The 19,460-nt window shown below is 40.6% G+C and overlaps 2 protein-coding genes across 2 annotated transcripts; both read left to right on the top strand.

The window, feature by feature from the left end:
- Positions 1-1,576: 1,576 nt before the first annotated feature.
- arhgef5 (Rho guanine nucleotide exchange factor (GEF) 5) lies at positions 1,577-14,896 on the top strand. The gene is made up of 15 exons (XM_079343284.1): positions 1,577-2,261; positions 3,038-5,890; positions 7,170-7,215; positions 7,519-7,568; positions 9,087-9,460; positions 10,297-10,457; positions 10,625-10,777; positions 10,960-11,089; positions 11,213-11,287; positions 11,393-11,482; positions 11,684-11,826; positions 11,984-12,127; positions 12,221-12,291; positions 13,924-14,028; positions 14,168-14,896. The coding sequence occupies exons 2-15, from the start codon at positions 3,058-3,060 to the stop codon at positions 14,308-14,310; spliced, it is 4,518 nt and encodes a 1,505-aa protein (XP_079199410.1). The 5' UTR covers positions 1,577-2,261; positions 3,038-3,057; the 3' UTR covers positions 14,311-14,896.
- Positions 14,897-16,488: 1,592 nt separating this feature from the next.
- LOC306823631 (gamma-aminobutyric acid receptor-associated protein-like 1) lies at positions 16,489-19,112 on the top strand. The gene is made up of 4 exons (XM_079343312.1): positions 16,489-16,641; positions 16,892-16,970; positions 17,993-18,111; positions 18,599-19,112. The coding sequence occupies exons 1-4, from the start codon at positions 16,534-16,536 to the stop codon at positions 18,662-18,664; spliced, it is 372 nt and encodes a 123-aa protein (XP_079199438.1). The 5' UTR covers positions 16,489-16,533; the 3' UTR covers positions 18,665-19,112.
- Positions 19,113-19,460: the final 348 nt, after the last annotated feature.

The following is a 19,460-nucleotide window of genomic DNA, read 5'->3' as shown; positions in this document are numbered from 1 at the left end:
TTTAACTAAATACATGGACTCTAAAAAAGATGGATGGATAGGTGGGTAGATAGATATTTGCATATATCTGTGTTGCCGTTTGTGGATTAAGGGCAATAAACAGACATGTTTTTTAACAGTATGCTAGGAGGAAGGCAACACTTACAAACACTAAGACAAATGAATTTTAATAATCAGTCAGAAGTTAAAAAGGTAATTTCTGTGACAATAGTATGATCAGTGTGGACATTGTACTCTATTGGGAAGATGAACCTTGTGGTGCAAGCAAACAATGACACAACTTAAGTAATGTACATTCAGCACTCTTTTTGGAGAGTCTTGTTTTCTATGCACGCTGTCCACAACCTTTCAATTGATCAAGACTTTAAATACAATCAACCTTTAACCTGCAAACAGGCTGACCAGATTGATTCAGCCTTCTTCTTTTAATCATGGTTCGTTTTGCAATTCTCTAAAAGAACTGATAAAAGTGAGAAGACTAAGCAAAAAAAATAACAAATCTGGTTTCTGACCGTGTTCCGGCACATTGTTTTATTTTTATTTTACATGTCTAGATGGATGAGAAAGGAAAACTCTTAAGAAATTCACTGACATGGCAGAATTTAGATGATTTAGATTGACACCGCTAAACAGTAGCTAGCTAAACTAGAACAAGATAATAAAAATAATGTGACTAAATACAAAACGAATTTGTTAGTTAACATAGAAGGACTACAAACAGTGAAAGCAGCCGCCTGGCTCTGTCGAACAGGATTGACTTCAAAAGATGTTTGAAAGATGTTTAAAAGATGTGTGAATTTTAGTACATTTAGCTCCAACCAGCTGTGTTTTGAGCGAAACTTATCCACTGTGGAATCTGCTTTATGTCTAGAGACAAGCTTGATGTTCTGCTAATCGCCAGCCTTAATGCTAAAACTGATGCCCTTATTTATGTGAGGTAGTTGGACTTAAATTTTGGAAACACTGTTTGAAGGAATACAATTTCATAAAACCAGAAAGAACTATAATCCTCACAGTACAAGCTTAGAAATAAACTAACTTGTTTAGGTTTCACCTGAACGAAACTGAACACTACAGGAAGTTAGGAATTTTTGCAGCTATTTTTTTCAGACTCCATAAAAGCTCTTTAGATGGGATATTTTATACGAATACATCTATATTAAAAAGCCCCTGCAACAAATAATAAAAATGCACATTTGACCTAAGTTGTGTTGAGCTGCAGCCTACAATGAAACAAGGGAACAAGTGTGGTTGAAAGGTCTTCATGTCTGTATTAAGTAATGCTAATGTCAGAGTCCTGGTACTCAACACCTATCATCTCAGGTCCCATCACTACTCAATCAACATATAGGAAGGCACTCATTGTTTTACAAATCACTTTCTCGATCGCCCTTCTAATGCTCCTCCCTTTAGTTTCCTGCTCTGTGATTGCTCAATGTTGTGATTTAAAAAAAAATCTTCAGCATGTTTGAGAGAGTTTGTGTTTCCCTTTCTTTCCCCTCTTTACTACCTCTCAGGGGAATGTAGGAAAGTTTTTATAGGCTTCAGTGGGCTCTCCACTATTTGTGTGTGCTCTCAATCTTCACTCTGTCTGTCTCCCCTCCCCCACTCTCCCTTGCGTTATCACCTTCTTACCTTACCTGGCTGTGTGTTGTGCAGACACACCCAACTTCTCCATGTCAACCAATCATGGCTAAAAGACAGAGACACCAAGGAGGTGTACTTCCTGTGTTTCACCGAGAGAAGAATTGGGCAAGAGAAAGCAGAGAGTTGTGTACTTCTTTTTTTAAGTATTTGCCAGTGGGGGGATCCACACAGGCGATCATGTCTGCAGCAGAGGGGAGGGAAAAGGACTTAAGTTGTGGACTCCAAATACTTTAGTTGATTTATCTGCCTTCAGTTCACTGTTCACCTACTGCGACTGAGAGAAGTAGGAGAGAAAGGAGGAGGAGAAAGATAAGTGTCAATCTGTTCAGACTTGTTTGGGAATTTGAGGAAGGAGGGGGAGAGACAGAGAGAGAGAGGCAGCAAGAGTGAAAAGAAAAGCAAGCAGAGCTCAGGCGTAAACATTAAGTTTTCGTAACAAGATATATGTGTTGTAAGAAAAAGGAAGTTTGGGTTTTCTTGGGAAAAGGAGAACATTTGCTGTGTCATGTTGACTGTAATGTGAATGCAGGGAATACATTCTTTTGTGTTGTGCAATCTCATGCTTTTGATCTGAACTGGACCTGGGGAAGATTAGCAGATCTCCTTACATTCAGGTGAGTTTTGCTTTATAATACCATTAATGGTTTTCTGATTAGCACACAAGCTCTGTAGATTGCGGATAGTTTGGACACAGACTTAGATCCAGCTTAGTTGTGGCTTACATGTTACATGCCATGCCTATGTGTCACAGGCCCTCACTTTCTGAAAGGCTTCTTATGGTATGTGGTGCTTTGCAGGTCTGTGCTGCATTCTTGTAGATCTGTTCACATGTTTTTCTCTGCCCTTCATCTTACTTTTGTACTATTAGGTTACTGTACAACCAGATAAAACTTTAATTTTAACACTGCCTTTAGAGCCGAAGTTGAAGTTTTAGTAAATTAAATGACAAAAAAACCCCACAATAAAAGCCTGAAGAAGCTCAAATGTGTAGATTTTTTTTTATAAACAACACTAACATTAGTAATATGAGATGAAATGATTTAAGATAGAAGTTAATTTATCCCACAAGGAGTTCTGGTCTCAGTTTTTTCCAACTTTAAGCTGCAAAGAAAGAGTAATGCAAACCTGCATCAAATATGATTTAAATACAAACAACATAAAGTTTCCAATAAAGCATTAAAAGGATAAGCGTTAAATTCAAAGAAACCATGCAGGAAAAGGGAAAAATAGTATGATAGTTTTTAAAATATGCCTTCATATTCTGCTTTATTTTCCTGATTCCTGAATTTCCCTCGGGATCAATAAAGTATCTATCTATCTATCTATCTTTATTTTACCACTAAAAATGTCTGGTTTCTAAATGGGTGAAATGTGGTGTTTTGTCTTACAGGGTTTCCAAAATATGACACTATGGGGACCAAAAGGCCCAGCTGCACCCTCTTCGACACGTTATCTAACATAAACACATCAGATCGCAAGCTCCAGCCAGGTGGAAAAGTCTCCCGTGATCCGAGTCCGAGACAGACGATGAGCGCCCGGTCGGAGCGAGAGAAGGATCGAGAAGAGGACTGGAAGAGAGAGAGACCTACAGAGAAATATAGGGACAAGCACAGATATAAAGAATCTGACCAACGGGAGAGATACTACGAAAGAGACCGAGCTCCTGTGCCCAGGCCGAGAGAGAGGGAGGGAGAAAGAGAAAGGAGGGAGAGGGAAAGGAGACAAGAAGATGACAGGAGAAGACATGTGAGGCCACTTTCAAATTTCGAGATAGAGTCTAAGAAAGAAGAAGAGAAGGGAATGAAGAAAGGCGACACGTTTCCCAGAATGGGAAAAAGCAGCCCAGGTGATGGAAGAAGAATGACACCTTCAGCAGAGATGTATGAAAGAGGGGAGCGAAGGCAGAGAGACAGGCCTAAAAGAATAGAGGAAGCCGAATGGGAGAGAGAGAGAGAATGGCAGAGACAAAGAGATGAGATTGGTGACAGGTCGAAGGAAGACGGACGCAGGCCTCTCGAAGAGGAGAAGTCCCGGCCAAGGCAAAGATTTCAGGAGTCCGATGTTCAGGACCGGAGGAGAGAAGTGGGTGATACCAGGGACAGAAGAGAGGGGGATACAGGCAGAAAAAGAGAAAAGCCTCGGCCTGATATGGGAAACAAGGAAACTAGAATGCCAACTCCGACTAGAAGAAGAGAAAGAGACAATTATCCAGAAAGGAAGGAGAGAGAAACGGTGAAAAATGAAAACAGGAGAGATACAAGGAGTGAAGGAGACAGTGATGAGAGAGAGCTGAGGAGGGAGAAAGTGAGGGACAGCGAGAGGGAGGAGTTGACATATCAACAAAGCAGGAGTGAGGGGGACAACAAGGGCAGAACGGAGAGGGGGAGATACAGGGAAGAGGACGAGCATAGGTCCAGAGACAGAGAGGTGGATCAATCAAGGAGAAGGATAGTGGAGGAAGAGAGGGAGAGGTACAGGGAGGCCGACAGAGAGAGAGAACGATGGAGGAAAGATAGAAACAGAGAGCATGAGCGGAGGAGGAGCAGAGAAAGACAAGCAGATCCAAGGAGGGACGATATGACAGGCAGGAGAAGCCGAGACCAGAGAGAGGCAGCTCCTAGGGTGCCTCCACGAGCCCAGAGCAGCAGCGAGTGGAGCAGCGACATGGACAGCAGCGAGGTGAGACATAGAAGGGGCCGAGACAGTTATGACGAGAGGGAACGAGAGAGAGAGAGGGAAAGGGCCGTAGAAGAACAGAGAAACTCGGAGAGAAGTCAAAGGGAGCCAAGGAGAAGTGAAAGAGGGGAAACGCCGGAGCAGAGGAGGATGTGGTTAGAGCCGCAGAGGGGCAAAAATAGTAAGGAAGAATTTGTAGACAGAGAGAGACTCTTGAGGGAGAAAGAGAAGAGGATGGAGTCGCAGGCGGATTGGGAACAGGAGGGGTGGAGAGTAAAAGGGGAACCAGATGAGAAGCACAGGGGAAAACATGAGTACAGTAGAGACATGGAGAGAGAGTCAGAGGGTGTGAGCGTGGACGGAGAGGAGGTGGGTGAAGTCTGGAGAGAACTAGATAAGAGAGGGAAGGAACTTCTGTCCGACAGCGATGGAGGTCTAGAGGAAAGCCAGTGGAGGGATGCAGACGGAGAGAACATGACAGATGAAAAGGAGGACAGTGACAGAGAGGAAGAGGGTGGGAGCGAGGATTTGGCACGCTCTGGCAGTGAAGAAGAAGGAAGTGAGAAAGGGTGGAGGCAAGAGAGAGATCGAACGCTGTCAGGAGAGGACGGATTTGTGACCGTAGATGAGGAAGATGAGAGGGAGGAAGAGGAAGAGTTTAAGGACTGTCAGGAATTCTGGGAAAGTGGAGAGGAGAGGTATGATGGACACTCACCTGTTGCTCTTGAGGAAGCTGAGGAGAGAGAAGAGGAGATGGATGATGAAGAGGGGGAGGGGAGGGAAAAACCGCCAAAGTATGTCTTCTGTGTGATTGGGCAAACGTTGCCTCGGTCAAAAACAAAGGACATGTCATCATCACAAGTTGATCGGAAAAAGGGAGTGGAAAGAGATGACCCGAGAAGTCATCTGAGTGATGACACCACACAACATCCTCTTGATGACACGAATCCAACACTGAGCAGAAATGACGACTCCCCGATCGTCAACAACCAGGACGCAGAAACATCTGACATCAGATCCAGACTGTCATCAGATCGTCAAACTACAGAGACTGGAGAAGGACCCAAGAGGAAAGTGGAGAATCCGTATGAAGAAATTGGGACCATTAAAAGAGACTCACAGACTGAAAAGCTCCTCATAGAGTGGAGAGAGAAAAACAAAGAAGGGTTGGAAAGAGAGAGCGAGAATATCTCGCCAATCCCATCCAATCCGTACACTGACACTTTCTCTGAAGTGGATTTCAAGCAAATTCAACCGATCTTGGAAGGTCTGAACACTGGAGCGATGAGTCCCGAGGAAGTGGAGGCCATTAGGATTCGACTGAGCGGTGCGTGGAGCATGTCTGAAGAACCAAAGCGGCATTCCCAAGCCCCCCACCTTAAATGGGCCAAAAGTGTGGTACGAGAAATCCTGGGACGCTCGGAGGAACAGGCTTTGGAGGAGCCTACTGCAGTGGTGCGAGAGGAGGAGGTTGAAGAGATGCCTGTTGTGAAGTCGGACCGGGAGCACTCGGAGCCTGAGCTGCAGGAGGTGGAGGAAGAGGAGGAGCCGTTGGAGGGATTGAGAGGTATGGGGCAGAACCTTGCCGACATGCATACTGACCAGTTCGCGATGCATGGTGACACAACCACATACACTCACGCTGACACACTCTTAGACTCAGGAAGGAAGAAGGAAAGCAAAACGGACCAACAGACTGAAGAAAAGACAGACATAGAGATTGTAATGAGTGAAGAGATGAGTGATGAAGATAGAGGTGCAGAATTAAGGGAACAAGCAAAGAGAAAGAAGGAGGTGGAGATGTATTTATCTGTGAGCAACACATTGTACAAGCCAAACAGCTGCCCCATCCTTAACTATGACGAAGAGTCTGAGCATCTCTCCTCTAAAGAGGATGAGGAGCAGGAGGCGTCCGAGACAATAAAGGGGAGTGAAGACGAGCAGGGAATAGAGCCAGACGAGAAGGGTGCAGCAGTTGAGGAGGAACAGATCAAGGAGGGAGAGGTTTTAGCAGATGGGGAAAAAAATGGCGGAACGCTGACCAGCAGCTGCAGTTTCCGAGATTTGGGTCCTGAGGCTCGATTACGGAGAAGGGGGATCCGTAAGACCACTCAAAGAAGAAAAGGAGAGGATGGTGTTGGAAGGGATCGCAGAACCCGAATATTCTCAGGTAAAGAGTGGACATGGGGGATGAAAACACTGGCAGTTAATCAGCTCCAGAAATTTACATAAATGCCTAATCTTTGATTTCAATGGTTAATTTCTATCTAGTTTCTCTTCTCTATCATCAGGTTGGTTTCTTTCACCTTTGATTGCCCACAGAGGATGTGACAAAAACCTTTAAATCAGGTCACAGCGCTTCATTCGTGTGTTTTCCTTTAATCACAGACAATCATCCAGTCATCTCATCTGTTTTGAAGTACAAGAGATGCTTGCATCATTTTGTTTCTACAAGCACAGGCCAAAATCTCAGTCAGACATCTGCTTGTATACTTGTTGAGAGGAATCATTGCTTTCCTATTAACTGGAAATTGCGTCACATTGTTGTGGTTACAGGTAGTGGGTGGAGATAAGTGAATGAGGGGGGAGCATGAACATGAGCTAAAAGGCTTGGCTTGATCCTGAATCGAGATATTACATTAGACACACAAGAGTAGGAAACACACCAATCTTTTCTGTCATTTAAACTGGGTTTCTGGGTCAACCAATAGTAATTCTGTTTATTAACCCTTATTCATATGTTTTTGTTTTTTATTTATTATTTATTTAGTTAAACAGTCACTGTAGTTCACTGATAGGTATGCTTTTGTGTGACATCTCGACGAATGTATACTTTTTTATTCCAGACGATGAAGACGATCGGAGTAAAAGCTGGGGAGAAGTCGAGCTGAGGTGAGAGAAGACCTACTTAAATAACACCTTTAACTCTCATACATTCAACATGTTACAGTATATTTCAGTCCTTTAATTGCATGTATGTTCCTGATTATTACTGTTCTGGCAATGCTGGCATAATGCTACATTTCTGTTGTTCAGAAAAGTCAAAGACATTTTGAATCACCAAGAAGAGTTTGAAGAGTTTTTTTTGTTTTTTTGTAAATGAAAAGATTCTACATTTCCACTCAATAATACGGTCTCAGACAGATTTCTCTAATTTAAACAAGGTGTTGTTGTTTCTCTTTCTTTGTGTTGTAGAAATGTTTTGGACACAATCGACAGGCGGAAAAGGAACTCAAGGTTTTTTAGTGAGTATTTTGTTATTACGTTGAAGTATTGTTTCTTTCAGTACACATGCTGGTAAAGGGGACTTTCAAAAATGTGATTCAAATTATTATACTTTTTTTATATTCAATTCTATTTTTTGTTCAGAATATTATTTATTTTTGGGGCATTTCTTGACTTGGCTAAATAGTGACATTTTAAAGCAAACAGTTAATATGGAAGGGAGAGAGGGAGTTTGAAATTAGCATTAAATCAATTGTTATTACTTTAGCACATTTAAAACAACTAATGTGCTGTACAAGCAAAAAAGCACACTATAAAAACATTAAAAAAGAAACACAATAAAAATAAATAAATACAAGATCAGCTTGTATTAAAAGCCAGAGCAAAGAGATAGGTTTTAAGCAGAGATTTGGTTGGAGCAGTTCTTATATTAACAGGTAGACTGTTCCATAGAGTGGGAGCAGCCACAGCAAAAGCTCACCTCGGCTTTTTTGCTGCAACCTTGGAACATCCAACAGCATCTGGTTAGATGAGCACATCGCTCTGACAGGAGCATGGAGAGTCAACAGCTCGGATACATATTGCAGCGGCAGTGCATGAAGGGATTAAAAAACAAATAAAATCTTAAACTGGATCCTAAAGCCAACTGGAAGTCAGTGAAGAGACGCCGGGACAGGTGTGATATGGTGGCGAAGAAACACTGATCAACATCAAAATACAAAGAATTACAATAGTCCAAAGGAGAAGTTATGAACATGTGAATGACTCTTTCAAATTCCTGTGGAGGGAGATAGGCCTTAACCTTTGCCCGGAGACGCAACTGAAAAAAGCTTGTCTTCAAAACTGAGCTGATCTGTTCGTTGAATGTTACATGCTCTAGCTGGTGAGAAACTGGGAAACCCTTTACTCATTTAGAAGTTTGACCGTGTCAAACTTTTAGTGTAAATCTTAAGATTGATCATTTGAAAAAGGGATATGTAGGCGACCTGGTGACGTGCTTTCTGATTATATCTCCTCCTGATACGAGAAACGGTGTGACGTGCCTTTCTCTTTAGTCTGCATGATTCATCTGTGTGTTAATACAGCCCTACTAACTGCTTATGTGTAATGTTTGCTTAGAGTTTAAATGCAACACACAATTGAATTGAAATCTGTGTTCAGTTTACAGTTGGCTCACACCCTTTAAAAAATGAAACTTTAAACAAGTTGGCAAGGCAGTGGCTTTTTTAACCTATGATTCACGTAATATAACAAGGAAATGGCGACAAGAGTGTGTGCGTATGTTGTGTGTGTCTGTGCAAGCCACAGGCAGGTTTGTACAGGCTATCATATTCTCTAACTTCAAGAAAAAACAGCTGCTGCTGCAACTTTGCATTCCTACAAGTATGTGTAAAAGGAATGTCAAGTGCAAACAACTTATCTTGGCTAAAAGTGATCCTGTCTGTAGCTCTCTGCTTTTCTAGGCTTCATCTGTAATCAACCTTCATTTTCTGTTGCTACCTCTTCTGTCTCTCTTTAACGTCTTCTTGTCCTCCTAGATGCTGCCCAGCTCTACCAGCAGTACAGTGAGGCAGCTCAGAACTTTGAGATCCTGCGCCAGGCTCGATCCTCAGATGGCATCTCTATAAGTGAAGACCTTTCAAGTTCTCCTGCTCCCTCGCCTCCTCCTGCCCGCAGACCCCTACCTCCACTCCCTACTGTACCGCACCCCCACTTCTTCTCCCACACAGCCTCCATCACCAGTATTAAAAGTTTGCCTCTCCCAGAGCCCCCAAAAAGAGAGGGCAGGCCTTCCTCCCCACGTCTGTCCATCTGTCTCACACAGACGGCCACACTGTGGAGGGAGCTGCCGGGCGTTAGAGAGAGCACTGAGCTGGAGGAACTCACAGAGGACCAGAGACGACTGCAGGAGGTAAAAGAAAAAAAAAAGAGTACTCCACTTAGGAAAGTCAAAATGTTTTATTTTATTGCGGAACATTATTTCAGCAGATGGTGGGAATAACTTTGCCCTCCTTTTCGATGAATTTTTTTAAGGCCAGAATATTTCTACAGTTATATCCATAAACAAACTCTTTAACTTTAAATGAACACACCTGTAGGTGGGAAATACAGTCTGAGACTAAAAGACCATCTGTGTTCTTTGACTTCATATTTTTATTGTGATTTTATGAAGAACTTTAGTCTGAATTTTTAGTCTGAATAAAATTCAAGAGGATCCTCCAGGCGAGCAAATGCATGATGGTAGTGTTTGATCACTGTTCAAAGTGATATTTTCTCCTTTGTTTTTTTACAACAAATTTTTTGGACATCATTTCACATCAACATATATTTTTTCTTTCTAAATTTTGGTCATTATCTAGAAATGGTGTGATTTACATGATTCATCTTCAGATGTTATGTGATTCATCTTCAGATGTTATTTCATCACACCTCTGACTACGTAAAGCACATGGTATATATACAGGCTTGCCTCATAGCAGAATAACCCCCCCCATCAACTTTTTTTCTAGCAGACCCGTGTGTCTCTGCCGGGACACAGGATTGAGTAAAGACGTGTGTTTTCCTGTAACTGTAGGTCACTGCTTGTAAACTTGAAACAGACACTTGTTTGGGTTGGAACCCTTCTGCTTATTGTGAAATATCCTCTGTTCGTCACATCCTTGCCTAAAGGCCACCCGCTTCCAGAGAACTGAAAGACTGAAACAGTATTTTTGATGCATCTCTCTGCTTTTTTTTTTTCAATTCTAGGTGAGATTTGAAGTCGTGACCTCAGAGGCCTCCTACTGTCGCAGTTTGGACATTGTTGTTGAACATTTTGTTAAGTGCAAGCAGCTGGGGGCGCTGTTGACCACTCAAGACAGGAACTGGCTGTTTTCCCGGCTGGCTGACGTTCGTGCCATCAGCCACAGGTCAGAAATGTTCTAAACTATCGAGAGCAAGTTCTTATCCAGAGCTAGATCTTCATATGTGTTTAGATAAATATGTCTCTGTTTCATTTAGTAATTATCATACCTATTTATGCCACAAATCTGTGCGAGAAATAGATTATTAAATCATCATTGTTTTTTGGTTTTAGTTTTTTATCAAAACTGGAAGAACAAGTGGAGTCAGACATCATACAGTTTACTGTGTGTGACATCATCGCTCGCCACTGTCAGCGCTTCAAAATGGTTTATGTGCCCTACCTCACTAACCAGTCCTATCAAGACGCCACCTACCAAAGACTCATGTAAGCTATTTAGTCCAAACTTTTTTCATATATCATTTTTAAAATGTTTATTTTTCTGGATCAGTTTGAATGTTTGTAAAAGATTGTAAAGACAGAGGAATGTTTTATGCAGGAAATCTGATTTTTAACTTGCTTGTGATTATTGTTAAATCTTTTCCTTACATTTTGTTTGTTCCTTCCAGGAATGAGAATCAAGGGTTCAGGCGGATTGTGGAGAAACTAGAGAGGAGTCCTGTGTGTCAGAGGCTTCCCCTTCGGTCCTTCCTCGTCCTGCCCTTCCAAAGAATCACAAGAATAAAACTGCTGGTTCAGGTGTGTGTCTGTATGTGTGTGTCAGTGGCCTGTCTAAAATAAAAATCTAATGTTGATTGTTTACAAAAACAATCTCCAGTCTTGTAACCCGTATCTCATTTAGCACACATTGTTTCTTTGCAGAATATTGTCAAGAGAACGACTCCTGGTACTCCAGAGGCGACTCAGGCCATCAAAGCTTTGAAACTTCTAGAGAAGGTACATCCGCATCATATGGAACATTTACTAAATACTTCATCACTGATGGGAAAATGTCTTGGATTTTTTTCGGGATTAACCAAGATTCATATTTTTGTCTTTTAGTTGATTCAGGAGAGTAATGACAGCATCACTCAGATGAAGAGCATCGAGTCCCTGGTTACTCTCAGTGCGAAGGTGGACTTCGAGTGTAGGGTGAGTAACCTCTTACATAGCTGGGCTAAAAGCAGGAGAATCATAATGTGATGATATGGGTGTTCGATTATTTTAATTTAGGCTCCACACAGTAGTTTTCAGCTATTCAGTTGACAAGAAACTTGAATAATGGATGGAAAACGAGTAATGCAAGAATAATTATAACATTGTTTTCTGTGTGTTTGTTTGTGTGTTTTACAGACTCTGCCTCTGATCAGTCAGTCTCGGAGGATGGTGCGAGAAGGGCCGGTAACTGAACTGATGGATTTCTCTCTAAAAGACACAGAGAGGAATATTTACTTGCACCTTTTCAATGACTACTTGCTAATCTCTCTACAAAAAGAGTAAGTCGACATACATGTTCAGTATATTCCATCTCTCGCGTTATTGTTTTGCTACATCCTTTCCTTTCATGTCTGTAGTGTTTTATCATCTGTCCGTCTTATCATAGCTCTTCCTTCCTCAAACTCATTTCTGTTCTTTGCTGGCTGCTTCCTCCAGAGGAGTGCGATTCACAGTGATCGACCATGCTCCTGTATCAGAAGTGCGTGCAGAGAACTGTCGTGTTAAACTCCACTCCCTCCAGAAGAACCTGATCCGACTACACATGTCCAACAAAGCCCTGCTGCTACGGACGGACGCACAGTAAGAGACTGAGACAGTGGTCCAGAGCATCTGAATCCTAAACTAAAAAAAAGTCTGCAAATGGTAAACAAGTCATTCCTTTCTTCTCTTCAGGAGTGATAAGCTACGCTGGATATCCGCTCTTTCCCGGCCACACTCGGAAGTGGATTTTTCTGCTGCACAAGGTGAAGTATTTTAGGCATTTTGTAGCCTGGGGCACTGTCACATACATGCATACATTTCCCCCTAAATTCAGACATTACTTCAGAACTGTAATCAGTATATTCAAAGTTTAAACCAAAATGTAACCGGACTGAACTTAGTTGAAGTCCTTGAAGACGTTGTGGTTTGGAATTGCTTCTTCAGTTGTCAAGGAGAATTGTTGATTAGCAGCACCTGCACCACTGAGAGCCTTCACAGACGGTGTTATCAGTCAAATGCCCCGTGTAGAAAGCAGTACATTACTTAGAGTAGTCTCGCCATATCTCTTCTCATACTGAAAATATTAGCAGCCTGGTGGAAAAACTAACATATTGCTGTCAGAGTGGAAATTTCTGAATGTGACAAAATCCCCCACACAGCCAAAAGAACTGACAGTCACTTCCATCTGGTTGCTATACAAATATAACACATTACATAATTGTTTTCATGATTTAGGCAGTGAATTGAAGTTGAGATACAAACCCTGTATCCAACTATTTGATGCATTATTTTGCATTTTATTCAGTGTGCTTATAAACAACCCTAAGTTGGAAGAACATGTTCTTGTTTTATTACTTTGTGACATAACAGTATAAAGGAAGCACTTAATAGAATGGACAAATAATAAAACTAATGTCTATGCTTACTGAAGGGAACAGCTAAGAAAAATAAATAAAAATGTCATATTTGTCAGCTAGTAGACTATATCTATTTTAAACCCCAACCTGACTGATTTGATATAAAACATATTTGGAAGTTCCCTTAAAAATGTTCTTCTCATAAAAAGTGTATTGTTAATATCATACACGAACTGCCATGACACATGATAGCAAGAATTACAGCCACAATCCATTCCAATAATAATGAACACATTTAATTTATGTGAGTCCATTCCAGTTACCTGGTTTGTGTGGGCTTCCCCCCGGAGAGATTACTCGGGATAGTCATCTGTGCTGCTAGTTTTAAAATGTTATATCACAAAATGTCCGAATAAACTCTGTTGAAATTTAAAAAACAAAAAATCATGAATGAATGTAAATTTACATGACCGTCTTTTTGACACGTTAACCCAACTATTTTGTGCACAAAATGCAGTTTGTGCTAAAAAAAAACTAAAAAAAAACCTATCATAACCTTGTCAAAGACAGCTTTGCTTGTAATATCCTTATAGACCTTAGCAGGGAATGCATAGCAACCCCAAGTCCTGCTTTCTAAAAAGCACTCAGACTCCTACTGTATGGGAGACTCTCCCTTACCTCTACTAAAAGAGTAAGAGGATGTCGATTGATCACTAAAATTTATTCTCTGACTTAGGGTTCTCATTAAGATGTGTGTTTAAGCCGTCTCAAAAGGCTTTGCAAATCCAAACGAGTTTTAAGTCTACCTGGTTGATTTGTTTTGAAGTCAGGTGCATATTAGATGTTATGTTGAACAGGACAATGAAGATTGCACCACGTTTACACATAAACAACAGTAGTCAGTGCTATTTGTTGATTGAAGGACTGGACAGTGCTCTCAAAAGCTATTTTCACTCAACTTGTTCAGGGTTGTAGTTGTCTGTGTGGTCTTTTAGGAGTTTGTAGGTCTGACCTCTCTCATCTTTTTTTTTTGCACAGATTTTCAACAGATGCAGTGCATTCGAGCTTTTGTTGCTCAGCAGCCTGATGAATTATCCTTGGAAAAAGCTGACATCATTCTAGTACACCAACAGAGCAGTGACCGTAAGACCATCACACTACCTTTTTCAGTCCTGCCCTGGTTGATTGATTACTCTGTGCAATATTACGTTGTAAAACTAACCTGAGCCTATCAGAGAATAAGCATTGATTAACTTTGTGTTGGATCCTTTCTTTTCTCCAGATTGGGTGGAGGGGACCAGACTGTCTGATCGGCATCGTGGATGGGTGCCGCAGTCCCATTTGGAAACCATAAGCAATTCTAGAGTCCGACAACGCAACCTGTCGGATGCTCTTAAACTTAGAACAGCCACAGCTGCTGTTTGACCATGATAGTCAGACTGGCACTAAACAAAGAGTGACCTGAATGCACCTCAGAGAATAAGACTGTTAGTTGTCTGCTTCAAACGGCTGGAAAAGGAATGACACACTCAGTGCTACAAATAGGAATATCTGCTGTTGAACTGTTCGTAACACAGCAGAAGTTGAAATGCTGTGAAAATGCTCCTGAGTGTTGTATTGAGTCTCACTTGTTTCACTCACTGAAACGAAATATTGCCTTCAAGCAATGATTGAAAAGCTGGGGTCTGCCTAAAGTCAGAATGAAAGACATAACATTGTGACTACCTAGTGCATACTATGATACATCAATAAAGTGGTGTTTTGAAATAATAGTTTAACTTACATTTTCAGAGATTTCACCTTTTCTTATTCCCAGAAAGGTTATTTTTGGAAATGTGTTATTTGTGTATATTGAACAGAATTAAATGTTGAATGAGTGATGCATGTCTAATGAAGCATTTTCCCAGATGAGCTTAAAGCAAAAGTTTCAATACAATTCTAAGATGTACAGATTTTACAAGGTAAGGACATTTCAATAAATTCAGCTTGGTGACAATAAAATCTATTTGGGAAAAAAGAGATGTGGCTTATTTCCTTTTTTTTTTTTTTTTTTTTTAAGGTGTTTTAGAATCAATTAGTAAGAAATTGTTTACTAGTTGTTGCACGTTGATAATCGGACGAGTTGTATGTGACTGCATTTGTCTACTATTGCTGTTTACAGAACAAAACAAACAGTACATTTAATGAAACAAGGGCTCACGACGCGCACGTAGTCAATATAAAGGCGTGACCCCGCTGTGGACTGGTCTATTTTCAAAGACCTGCTATTGGTTTCAACTGCTGTCACTCAAAAATAACAGTTTGGCGAAAAATGTAAGTTGACACCAAAACTATCCAATAGGAGCACAGTGGCCCCGCCTTTACTCGCTTCTGAATGGAAGAATTCAACTGTCAGTCTACAAGCTCGTCTCTGATTTGTCAGAGATGTTGTAGGCGGGGTTGCAGTATTTGTTGTTGTTTTCGTTCAGCAGTAGAACAGTCGACATCTTTGACATAGATCGCATTCCCTTTCTTTATAATTGTAAATTCCGCTATTATATGTCAAAAAGGAAAACCATTTGGGACACCAGGCAACCAAAGTGACTAGTGGAGTGTTCTGTATTCGTCCTGTCTTGAGTGAAACTTGTTTTTTGTCTTTTTTTTTTTTTTTAAAGGTATGTGTAACAGTCACGTCTCTTTGAGCCGTTAGCGTTAGACATTAGCACTCGCTGCATTGTAAACAGAAGATTATCTAAAAATACATTTCATCGGGGGTTTTTTTAGACGTGGAGATGTATGCATGTATATTACTCTTGAAAGTTCTAGTGTAGGGCTCGGTATTTCGTGTAAGTCAGACTGGCGTTATTATAGTTTCAGTACTGTAGTGAAGTGTGACGTGGCCTCAGTCCACGATGACCCGAAACACTGGTGTCTCGTGACCACGACATGTTTTTGTAAATATTGTTTTAAAAAAAGAAAAAGGAGAAATGAAGGTTAGCCTGGAGCCGCTGAGCAGTAAAGGATATAGTGTGGGCGACAGTGATAATGTGTATTTCAGCTTTATCACTGGTTGCAATAAGTGCTTACTGTAGCAATGATGTAGAGGTATCTGATGTTATTGATAAAGTGTTGAGAAAAACTACAATTTATGATTGTATATGTGTTTTAACCTTCAACCACACATTTCATGATCAGAGTAATAACCAGAGCACTGGGGAGAGCTTAAATATAATAAACATAGGAGTATGTAGGTCCAACATCTTCTCATTTCAGAAAGAATACATCTAAGAGTGTTTTGAATTATTTTATTGTTTAAAAAGAAGTCTAAAAAGTCAGAGTAATGGCAAAAAAAAATTATAAATATTGCATTTCATTATACCGTTAACAAATCCTGTTTTTCAAATGATGTTATAAAGTAGTCCTGCAATGATAAGAGTCCCTCTTATTAAAACAGTCCTTATTATGGCCTCAACACAAACAGCATCTCATCCAGCAGCAACAATGATGTGCTCTTTAGGAGGTCAGTTGTCTGAATGCACTGGTTGGTGAAGTCAGACTCTCTCTCTCTCTCTCTCTCTCTCTTTCTCTTTTTCTCTCTCTCTCTCTCTCTCTCTCTCTCTCTGTTGTTGTCTTCTTGGTAAATAATGCTATTGTGAAGGACTTGATGTGATGTGCGGCTGTTTACAGATGGGCAGTCAGTACCAGCGCTCGGTACCTCTGGAGGTGAGGAGAGCAGAAGGAGAGAGAGTTCGGACCAAACATCCGGACAAGATACCGGTAAATGTGACAATTGAATCGAAGTAGAGCGTACTGTTGGTGAGCTGTAGTGAATGAATTTACTCGTGGTCTTCTAGTTCTTTATTTGAACACTTTTCTTTAATGACTAGATCGTAGTTTAATACTTTCATACCACTGAGGATGACCTGAACTGTTGTTGAATAAGTCATTTGCACCTGGATACATACATACACTTTTCCACCAGGATTCATTTTTTGTTTCTTTTTCTTCTTCTTTTTTGTTTAACCAGATCATTGTGGAGAGGGCCGCGAGGTCAAGAGCTCCTGAGCTGGACAAGAAGAAATACTTAGTGCCCTCAGATTTAACAGGTAAAACCCCACAGTCAAACACAGCAGTCTCCCATACGGCTCAGATGTCACAGGTTTCTACACTCAGCCTCCCAGAGCTTTCAGAATCTAAAGACAAGGCGGCTCTGTTTGAAACGTGAACAGCAGTCTTATTGATGATCGTTACGGATTAAACAACCAATAAACACGTCGGCCTGACACACAACATAAACAAATCATTTTGTTATCTAATCCTTTTGTTCTTGTTGACTGTTTCCATTAGACTTGTCTGTGTTCTCTGTTGGACTAAATTAAATATTGCTGCAACTCAAAGTTTGTTTTTCTTATCAGGCAACTTTTACCCAAAAATAATTACAGTCTAAGTGAATACCTGCTTTTTAAACTGAGCTACTTAGATCAGACATAGTGTGACTTTGACAAAACTTTCTTCAGCTAACGCCTCAAATCTCATTTAAACACGCTACGCTTTCCCAACAGATTCATGATGAGTATTTGATATTTAGTGGCTTTGTATCTTGTATGATTGATCTCGGACGATTGTTGTGTTTGTATATTGTAAATCACTTTGGCACATTGTTGGTTGTATTTAAAGTGCTATATAAATAAATGTGGTATGGTATGGTAAACGTGAGCAGTCGTGCTGTTTGTGATGCGTGTGGCGGCGTGACAGTTCCATCAGAATATCAACACGACAGTCACGACTCGCGCTGTGGGTGAATAAACCTTTTTTTTTTTCTTACAGCAGAAGTTTGATGTACAGGAAAGGGGAAGATTGAAAAAAACATTATTGATGCTTAGGTTGTCGTTATGAGGAATTGCTCGTGTCTGTTTCTGAGTCGATGTTATTTATTTCATGTGTTGTGCTTTTTCTACTCACAAACAGAGACAAGTTTTAATATCTGTGATGTTGTCTCCATGTGACCATTGAACTGGTCATGCTCTAGAATTTCCTTTTTTCCTTCCTCTTTTCACATCAAATGAAACTGGAGATTTTGAGTCTTGCTGACCACCTCGCTCTCGCTCTCTGCTTTTTCTTTTTTTAGTGGGCCAGTTGTGCTTCCTGATCCGTCAGCGGGTTTCTTTGAGACCAGAGGAGGCACTTTTCTTCTTCGTCAACAACTCCCTCCCCCCCTCCAGCTCCCCTCTCTCTGCTGTGTACGAGGTAACCGCGGCCTCCTCGCACCCATGTTCATGCTCAATCTCACATTACTAACAAACGACTCTAACTTACCTCAGTGACACCCGAAGTGTCTCCTCAGCCACAGAAGTGCTGAGAAAGCATCGTTGCTTCCCTTTTTTATTTCAAGAAGAAGACTTACTTAACAGAATGAAGAAGAAAAAAAAGCAAACTCGCTGAAAAGATTAGTCATTCTGAAAGTAAAACAAACAAAAAACTGTAACTAACTGACAGAGTTTGTAACTGTTTAAGAGTTTGCCTGACTTTTTTTTATTTTATTTTATTTTATTTTTTTAACCCTGCTCGTTTTAAGAGGCATTTTTATATATGACTTTTCCACCTGAACTCTAATATCAAAATGTACTAATATAAAAAAGGTTGGTTTGTATCTGGAGTTTGAATGTAGTTCTGTGGGGTTTGGGTCCATGTGCACATACTTCATGTGTTTATTCTCTGCTTTGTCTTTCTCCAGGAGCACCATGAAGAGGACCTGTTCCTCTACATGACTTACAGTAATGAGAGCGTGTACGGTGCCTGAGGGAGGACAAAAGACCAGAGAAAGAGAGAGTGCAAGAATGAGAGGAGAAGAAGTGAGACTGTCTGAGGAATAAAGTGTTAAGGCTGTTTGTAATGCTTCAAGCCACTATTATTCGTTATATTCCTTTTTGATAAGTAACTCCAGTACTGGTGGATCAAAGGCTTGGCTAAAGGCAGAGGGGCTGAACATGGGTTTACCTTTGACAGTATTTCAGGGTGAGTGTTATAAAATGTAGTACCCTTGTAGGTTCTGGTGATTCCTTACTTGGTGAAAGAAGAAACAGGAAGCATGAAAAAAAAAAAGGACAACAAAAAAAAAAGCATCGTAAAATGATGGGGCTCTCGTTATCTTTCTCAGTCATCTGTATTTAATGCAAATAGTATTTTGTTTTTGTAAATTAATATCATAAACTTTTGTGAAAAATAAAAATGAAAATGCATAAAACGTGTGATGATTTCGTATCCTGTACATTTGAATGTGTGTTTGCGCGTCTCACAAAAACTGAACTCTTACTTAAAGCCAAACATTTTCATTGGGAGGCATTTTGGCTCAAGTTTCTTATCCGTCAGGAAGATTCAAGAGTGATGAGTTTTAATATTGGCTTTTTTTCTGAGCAAAGAGTGCGACATCTAAATCAATACAGTCTAAAAGTCTAGAGTCTAAAAAACATGAAGTTATGTGAGATCAAATTCTGACACTTCCCCTCAAACAAATGTGACTTCAGACACGTTTTAGAAACACCAAGACAGAGAGAGAAATCTCGATGGGGAAGTGATCAGTCTTCTGAATTTTATGA

The sequence above is a fragment of the Symphodus melops genome (assembly GCF_947650265.1).
Source record: "Symphodus melops genome assembly, chromosome: 5".
In the NCBI taxonomy this organism is placed as follows: domain Eukaryota; kingdom Metazoa; phylum Chordata; class Actinopteri; order Labriformes; family Labridae; genus Symphodus; species Symphodus melops.
This window is presented reverse-complemented; position numbering and strand designations above follow the sequence as displayed.